Source organism: Sorghum bicolor, chromosome 4 (genome assembly GCF_000003195.3).
Source record: "Sorghum bicolor cultivar BTx623 chromosome 4, Sorghum_bicolor_NCBIv3, whole genome shotgun sequence".
Taxonomy (NCBI): Eukaryota; Viridiplantae; Streptophyta; class Magnoliopsida; order Poales; family Poaceae; genus Sorghum; species Sorghum bicolor.
Genome location: NC_012873.2, coordinates 11,510,298 through 11,518,828, shown reverse-complemented (window position 1 = coordinate 11,518,828; position 8,531 = coordinate 11,510,298). Strand labels below are relative to the sequence as shown.

At 45.3% G+C, this 8,531-nt stretch overlaps 2 protein-coding genes across 2 annotated transcripts; one reads left to right on the top strand and one right to left on the bottom strand.

Annotated features, from left to right (window-relative positions):
- LOC8078350 (E3 ubiquitin-protein ligase ATL41) lies at window positions 2,061-3,829 on the bottom strand. Its single transcript, XM_002451847.2, has 2 exons — window positions 3,171-3,829; window positions 2,061-2,202 (listed from the first exon to the last, which is right to left on the bottom strand). Exons 1-2 carry the CDS (start codon window positions 3,827-3,829, stop codon window positions 2,061-2,063), a joined length of 801 nt encoding a protein of 266 aa, XP_002451892.2.
- LOC110434741 lies at window positions 3,931-5,823 on the top strand. The gene is made up of 4 exons (XM_021459456.1): window positions 3,931-3,955; window positions 4,532-5,063; window positions 5,231-5,294; window positions 5,493-5,823. Exons 1-4 carry the CDS (start codon window positions 3,931-3,933, stop codon window positions 5,508-5,510), a joined length of 639 nt encoding a protein of 212 aa, XP_021315131.1. The 3' UTR covers window positions 5,511-5,823.

Sequence of the window (8,531 nt, the reverse complement as noted above, 5' to 3'; positions counted from 1 at the left end):
CAGATTTTACCCTTGTCCCATTAGAAGATTTAACAATATAAGAGCATCTCCAAGAAACTAGGTAAAATATATTCTAAACAACAAGATTTAGCCATTGTGTAAAATAAAAAACTCACTCAAAACATCAAAACATTGAGTTCCACAACAACCTTTGTATAAGATAGCAAGTGAGCATGACATGCTATATATGATAAGCGAAAGTTTAAGAATAGCAAACTTGCTATTTTAGCAAACCAGATAGCACACCTATTGGACTTTAATTTTTGCTTCAAAAAATATAAAAATAGACTAGATAACATAGATAGTATATCTGCTGGAGTTGCTCTAAGTTCGATAAAAAAATAGTTTTCCCAGTGAATTTGCCCCTAGGTTTTGAGTGCTCTATAACTTTAACCTCTATTTTGACATTAAATATCTAGAAAACATTCTAAAATAATTTTATAGCAAATTTGCAAATATTTCAAATTTGAGCAAAAATTAACAACCATCAGCAAAAGCGAAGAGGGTTAGGATAAGGTTTAGTGTTGCTACCATCTTTTGTTTTTTTATTTTTTACTTTTATTAATTTATTTGTTCAGCATTCAACCAAAAGAGTCTAAAACAAGGCCGTATGGTGTCTTCGAATTGAAAGACTAAGGATAAGTTGCTTCGAATTCAAAGACTAAGGATAATCACAAACTCAAAAAATCAAGGTTAAAATTGCAATGACGTTAAACGATTCGAACAGCACGCAACCTGTTGTCATGCCCCATCTACCACCATCCCACTTACGTTTTTCGGTTTTTGTCCTCAATTCGCGTAAAAGGATTAACTCAAAGATGGTGGGATGGACTCTGGAAACGTTATATGTTGGTCTAACCTACCCTTAACGACCGAGGTGGGACTAAACACTCCACAATTATTTTATTTTTTTTAGAGCACGCTTGGCGTGTATTTCATTAAGCAAAAAAAGTCTAAAACAACACAGCACAACACAAGTTCCCCAAAGACTCGGCAGGCAAAGCCGAGAACAAACCGAAGCGAACACTGGAACCGCAAAAGCCTCAGCCAGCAGCTGCAAGCAGGGCGCCTAAACCTCTATAACCGGACGCCGCCCAGAAGGAGGCTTCGTCCCAAATCTTGAAGAACAGGACTGGAGCCGCGGAGGACTCCCCCCGAAACATGCGCGCGTTCCGCTCCTTCCAAAGAGACCAACCCACGAGAAGAACGAAGGAGTCGAAACCCTTGCGCAGGGCCCTTGGCACGAGTTTCGTGGAAGTCGTCCACCAATCCAGGGCGCGGCCAAGCGGTAGCTGAAGCGGGTGCGCGAGGTGCAGCCTGTCTATGCACCGATGCCAAACCTCTCGACTGAAAGGACAGTCCGCCAGAATGTGGTCCATAGTCTCCGAGTGCTGATCACAAACGATGCAAACATCGGAGTCCTGCAGCTCATGCCTGAACCTCCGATGCCCAATCCAGCATCTTCCATGCAGCGTGAGCCAGAAGAAGTAGCGCACTCTCGGCGGCGCCGCGGTCTTCCAAACCAGCTTCGCCCCAGGCAACACATAGGCCACCGCGGTTAAATTCTAAATTGGACCGGATGTGACATCTTTTTAGACACAAGACGATTTAGCCATTTCCCTTTTGAAATGCGGCACAATCTGCAACCACAGCATGAACAGAGTACGAAGATTCTTTTCGGCACCCTCACATCGTGGCCACCCTTAGAGTTTGGTTATGGATTCTTTTAGAAACAGATTCTTTTAAACTTTATTCATCAGTCTTGGGCTCTTGGCTTTACTGAACTTCCTGTAATGTTTGTGTTTCATTCTATGCCCTTAATGAATTATACGTGCATCAAAAAATAACAAAAAAAGTATCAGAATTATTTCATAAAAATTAATTCAGAAAAATCTTTTAGAATAAATGCACACTGTATCAAAACATTTTACCTAAAGGAAAAGCAATAAAATTTGCGTGGACAAGGAAATGGTCATAATTTCCTAGGAGAAATTTTTGTAAACATGTCTAAAACAACCTAACAGTCATGTGTTTTATGCAGTTTCAACACATGTTTTTTTTCAACCGTAGGATGAAGATCCAGTAGCCTCCTGCCTTCTTCTACCTCCAGCCACACCACAAAACTCGAACGCGCCGCCGTTCACCACTCCGCCCTTGGCTGCAGCTATGTTGGCACATATCACAAGTAACAAAGATCCACAGCTGTGTCGACACAAATCACAAATCACATATCACAAGAAATATTTTTTTCTATGAAAGACCAAAAATAAAAAATTAGGTGACAGTGCCAGAGTTGGGGGAAGAAAACTCGCTGGAGTTAGGAAGATGCTAGGAGCGGCAACGGCGTGAGCACAGATCAGGCACTACGGAGGGGCAACGGCGGAGGTCTGATCTAGGGGCCATGGTGGAGGGGAGGCGGTAAAGGTCCAGCACAATCAAAATTTTCAACTTCTCCTAATAATGTAGACTTTTTCTAGTGTTTTAACATTTAAAATTTAGTACAAACTTTTTCTACTAAGTGTCTCCTAGTAAGGATCCCTAGTGCTATAACTAGTAATAGTGTTTTACTACTAATTAAAAACACTAGAAGAACTCCACCAATTTAGTAGTGCATCCTAGGCACCGCAGCGGAGGAGAGCGGCGAGAAGGCAACGGCAGCGGGCCTTGGGACCGGTACGATGGCCAACAAATTTGTGTGCTCAAAGCTCCCAAAACACATGGTGTAAGGACACTTACAATGTAAGACTCTATCATAGAGTCCAAGACAATTAATTACATATTATTTATGGTATTTTACTAATGTGACAGCATATTTATTGAAAAAAGAGTTAGAAAAAATAAAATTCTAAGTTTTATTTAGACTCTAAGTCCACATTGTTTAAGGTAATAAATAATTTTAGACTCTATGATGGAGTCTGTATTGTGAGTGCCCTAATATAGCATTTCCAAAAAAAAAGAACATGGAAAAAACACAGAAGAGATACAAATATAGAGTGTGCTATCTTTGTGATATTTTTTTCTTTTTTGCGAAAACTATCTTTGTGATACTTGACGATCCTGTTTACACAAATATTATCAGGCCTACCGTTTTCAAGAGCAACTACCATTATGTACATGCTGTTGCACTCAGACATTGCATTGCATGTGTACACCCACCACTAGCTAGTTACACAGGCGGCAAGTCATGATCATCATCATCCAAAGACTCCGGTGCCTCCTGTGCTTCAGCTTTAGGTGTCACCGCAGCCACCGGCGAGATGATCTCGCACCGGCACATCGGGCACGTCCGGTGCGAGTGCAGCCACATGTCAATGCACCCCACGTGGAAAAGATGCGTGCAGGCCGGCAGCTGCCGCACCATCTCGCCGCCGCGCACGTCCTCGAGGCACACAGAGCAGCACACCGCGGCGGTCGGCGCCGGCTCACCCTCACCCCCGCCACTCGCCTCCAGCGCCGGGCACTCGAACGCGAACGCCGGCGGCACATTCACTTGAGGGCACGGGAAGCCCGGGCGGCCGCCGCCGGCCGTGACGACGGTGACAACCAGCTCCGCGCTCGCGCCGGGCCGCTGGCTCCGGCGGCAGAACCACCACCTCTTGGGCGCGAAGCAGGCGGCGACGACGAGCAGCAGCGCGACCAGGGAGGCGGAGGCGCACGCCTTCCAGACGCTCAAGGACGACGAGACGAGCACGCAGAACACCAAGATGGTCACACAGACGACGGCGATGCCGTAGCCGACGGAGGCGCCGTGGCGGTCGACGTCGTCGTTGTCGTCGTCGACGGAGCTCGCCTGGAGCTGGAGCCTCGGGTACATGTTGAGCACGGACATGGTGATCGCCGTGAACGTAGACTAGAGTGTACGAGAAGCTGATTCCAAGTATGGAATGTCAAACATATTTTCGTGAAATTTATAGTCTTCGCACGGAGTCAATGGTGCTGGAGTTTGGTCAACTTTGTAAGACCAAATTTAATTAACAAACAATGGACAAGCGATCATGGTCTTGTTCAATTGGATAACGGTTAAATTTAATTACCACCGCACGGCAGAACTGATGAGAGACCTACGGCGTCGCCGTGGCGTGTGGCGTGTTCACTCTGCCGTCAAGATGCCGGCTATATGGAATTGCATTTGCACGACCCTGTTGTTTTCCTAAATAGGCAAATGACGAATAGTTTTACCAGATGTGGATATATGTATCACGAAACCAGAAAAAAGAGTGAATTAGGGAGTCAATTGAATTGTTCAACTATTAATTTGCATATTTACGGTGTATTTGGTAGGGATCTAGATTCTCGTAGAAAGATTCGAATCGAGATTTTAGAAAACATTTCAAATGATGAATCGGAATAACTATAGTATCGGATTGTAGTCTGGATTCTGATTCATGAATTGATTCTTTTACAGAAATGCTATATGACACATGTGTGTTTTGTGGTTTGTTGGCACATGAATTTTATGGCCGCTGGATGAAGACTGGAGCGCCGGATTTGGTCTGAACTGTTCTGCTTGTTTTGTTTCGCTGACGTGCAGGGTCCACTCAAGCGTTACTGTTTGAAATGGGGAGTCGCGCCTGTCTGTTTCTGGCTATCCCACTTTCCCCATCGTCTGGCTATCCCACTTTCCCAGCAACACTCGAGTGGAAGGGGTTCGCCCTCGGCGATTTCACCGGCAACCTCGCCGTGCCCCCATCTCTTCCTCGTTCGGCTGGTTTCTGGGGCGACGGTCCCGCCTCATCTAGTGTTGGGTCGTCGGTGAGGCGGATTTGGGCAATTGGGCGTTCCTCTCTTACGCATGGTGGGTTCGTCAGAGTTTTGGTCAAATTCTTCAACGGAGCTGTTGGATTTGGGAGGAGTATGATTTGTGCGTTCCTTCGCGCGATCACAGGGTGGGGAATGTTGGCTTTTAGGGTTGATTTGGGAAATCGGTTCACCGACCGCCACAGTTGGACCAGCTGCTCGGTGCCCGTGCGGCCGTGCGGACGGCCGTCTTTGGCGCGCAGCGCGCTGCTGCAGGCTGGTGTGACGGGCGCCAGGGCGCAGCGCAACAAACACTCCTTCCCCTCGTAAGCGTCGTCTCCTTCCTTGTGTTTTGCGCCGGACGCGCTGCTCATGCGGGTTCCTGTAGATGGCGGTTACGATCTAGCAGTGCACTGGATCTTTAAGTCCATTTTGCTCTGTACTTAATTGCACTATCCTCTGCTCTGTGCCTTAATTTCGTGCTCCTGATCAGCCGCCAGGGTAAGGTGAGGCTCACCAAGTGGTATTCTCCGTACACCCAGAAGGAGAGGACCAAGGTCAGTATCCCACACTGCTCTGTGCGGTAACTCAGTTCCGGGTCCGGGGTTGCTGTGCTGTGTTCATCACTGGCAGTGGGTGTTAATTTTTGCAAGAGTTAAAGACTATGCATGCCAATTGATATCATGTATGTGTGAGGATTTTGCATGTATGGTATGCATGTCGATTGCCAACTTCAAAGCTATATCTTGATCCAGGTCAGTTGCCCGCCGTAAAGTCAGAACTCAGAAGGCCATTTTTTTCGGTCTGCTGTGTTGTTTTCTTTTCTGAATGAAGAGCAAACAATGGTTGTGCTTATAGAACCTTCCCATTGTTGTTTTCAGCAATCACCCTTGAGCTCATTAGTCTAGGTCTGAGATCATGTTAACTGACGTGATGTGGTAGTTTGTGATTGTAATATTCAGAGTGGTAAAGATGTTAAAATCTTTAGATGCAGATGTAAAAGGGCATGCATATATGCAGGTATGTAAAAGGGTTTTTTCTAAACAGTCAGGTGTTTTATGCAAACTTGGTTTCTTTTTCTTTATATATCCTTCTTTCTACCTTTATTCCACATGAGAACCTCCAAGTGCTGGATCTTTTTTTTTAACAAAAGTGCTGGATCTGTTACTCCACAGTGAGCAACCAGGCCACACCCTGCTATTTGATTAAGTACAAGTAGCAGGACATCTTTTTCATCCTAATTGTCTTTTCCTTGGATCTAAATTCTCCTATTTTTTGTCCTAAATTGCTGCTGTTTTTTATTGCTTTTTGAGAAAGTAGATTGAAAAGATTGGGATACTAACCTTTGGTGATGAGGTATAGTTCAGTCTTGTAGTGCTTCTTCTTGAAAATTTCCTCTTCTTTTGCAATCTGATTTCTTCCCCTTTCCCCTGCTCTGCGTGAGGAGAGCAGAGGCTTTCCCCACGCACATCAGATCTGTTTTCCTCTCCGTTGCTTCTCTTCCAAGTCTATGTCCTATATATTCACGCAGAGCAGAGGCTTTCCCCACGCACATCAGATCTGTTTTCCTCTCCGTTGCTTCTCTTCCAAGTCTATGTCCTATATATGGATTGCTGGGTTTGGGATTTTATTATGGGCTGAACACTTAGATCTGTTAAATGGGTTTTTTTTCCTTTTATTATGGGCTGTACAGAAATTACAATGGGTTTTCTCTACATGGGCCTCTATGGGTTGATGCTGTTAAATGGGTCTTTTTCCTTTTATTATGGGCTGTACAGAAATTACAATGGGTTTTCTCTACATGGGCCTCTATGGGTTGACGCTGTTAAATGAGTCTTTTTTCTTTTATTATGGGCTGTACAGAAATTATAATGGATTTTCTCTATATGGGCCTCGTGGGCCTCTTTTAGAATGTGTTGATGCAAAAAGATCTACAAACACAAAGGGCTAATACCCGATTCAAACGTTAAGACGTGCGAGCCGATTTGACCTTACTATCGGCAAAGGTGGTAACTCGAATACTTTAGTCCTGACAACAGCGATGCGCCCGGATGTCACGGCTAAGAGGTACTCACGCGGAACTCGAGAATACGCCGAGCTTAAGTCGATGAATTCCTAAGAACTCGTAGTAAAAAAAGAAAAAGTATGACGAAGTCGTCGAAAAGTAGATGCTGGAATATATGAGTAAAACGTGTGTTCGATTGATTGATAGATGTCTCATTACAAGGCCCTAGGGTTCATATTTATACCCTGCTAAAAGAGCTACAACTAAACACGACTAGAACTCGAATTCTAAATTACACGGAATCCGTATACAAAACGACTTAAATAAACAAGGAAATAACAAAGCTATCTCCCGTGACAAGCTGAAATCCTTCCATAAACCGATCAGCAGTTTCCGGACTCCCGCTCCGTATCATCGGCAGACTCTTTGCCATGGTCATCGGCAGACTCCCCCATTATAACCATCGGCCTAAACACATCACTGCCTGCAGACCTAGTCATGTCCAACCTCTCCTTCATCGGCAACCATCTTCATCGGCAATTCATCCTGTAAACAGCACACTGCCACCTTATCCTGCCATCCTGGACGCGTGTCCAAAAAAACGGTGTCAACACATGCCCCCCAATTTCGGAGTATAAAACTATTAATGCTCCAAAATTTTCTGCAGTAATGATGCCTTTTCCCGCAATTAATGCTCCTAATGTGGTAACCGACAACCTCAATCTGAACAACTCTGATCCTATTCTTCCGCAGATTCCTCGAAATCCCCAACTTTCTAAACGGGCATCTCTCTCTCAACCGTACATCGGCAATATTACCGTTACAAAGATCTGCCGATGTACTGACCAGGACGTTCGTACAAACAGCTACCTCCCCTTTATTCGCCCATCGGCAATATGACCGTTATAGAACGCTGCCAATGGACCGACCAGGAGATCTCGCACAGTAAAATATCTTCAGATAATGACCGCTTCCCGTCAAATCACCTGCACAATCCCTTGATTACCGTGCGAACAGTTACCATATCTACCTGAGTACCCTCGGATTTCTCGGATGCGGCAAAGAGATAAGTCAGTTTTGCCCTTGCCCATTTTGTCCTATAAATAGTTCCTTCTCGGGTACTCCTTCCCCATCACATCATTCTACCACCCCAACTTTACTTTTCCAGCGGCGGCGCCATTCGAAGCTCCCAAGACCTCCGACAAGCACTCCTCCTCACCAACCCCGGTGTCTTCAAACACTCTCTTCGCATCAAGATGGCCATTGGCTTCGTCGTTCCTGAGGTCAGATCTTCATCTCGTCTCCTGTATATTTTTCTCGTATCCCTGTTCATCCGTAATTCATTTTACTGAATATCTTCCTTTTCCTTTTTCTCTTGTGTTTCCTTTACGCCCAAAATCACTAGGAATTGTCCAACAAAATTGTTATCCCCACCGATCAACCACACCTTCAATGCCTCGGCCCTCTAGGGGACCCAGATCCAACCGACCTTATCAACGCAGAAACCAACAGGATCCCCTTTAGAGCTGAAAACTTTTCTTTAGATCTGTGGAAAGACACCTTCCGTTCTTGGCCCAGCCCTACCGTAGGGTGGAAAGACTGGTTCTTGAGGGTCAGCAATTCCTATGAAGTCCAGTGGGGTGAAAGGAAGCTAGCCCAATGCATCAGGCTATCTATTGCCGATATGCACAGGAACGAATCACTGTTGATCGCTGCATCTCATTTTTGGTCAGATACCCTTAATGCTTTTGTCTTTGGCCACGGCCCTGTTTCTCCTACTCTTGCCGAT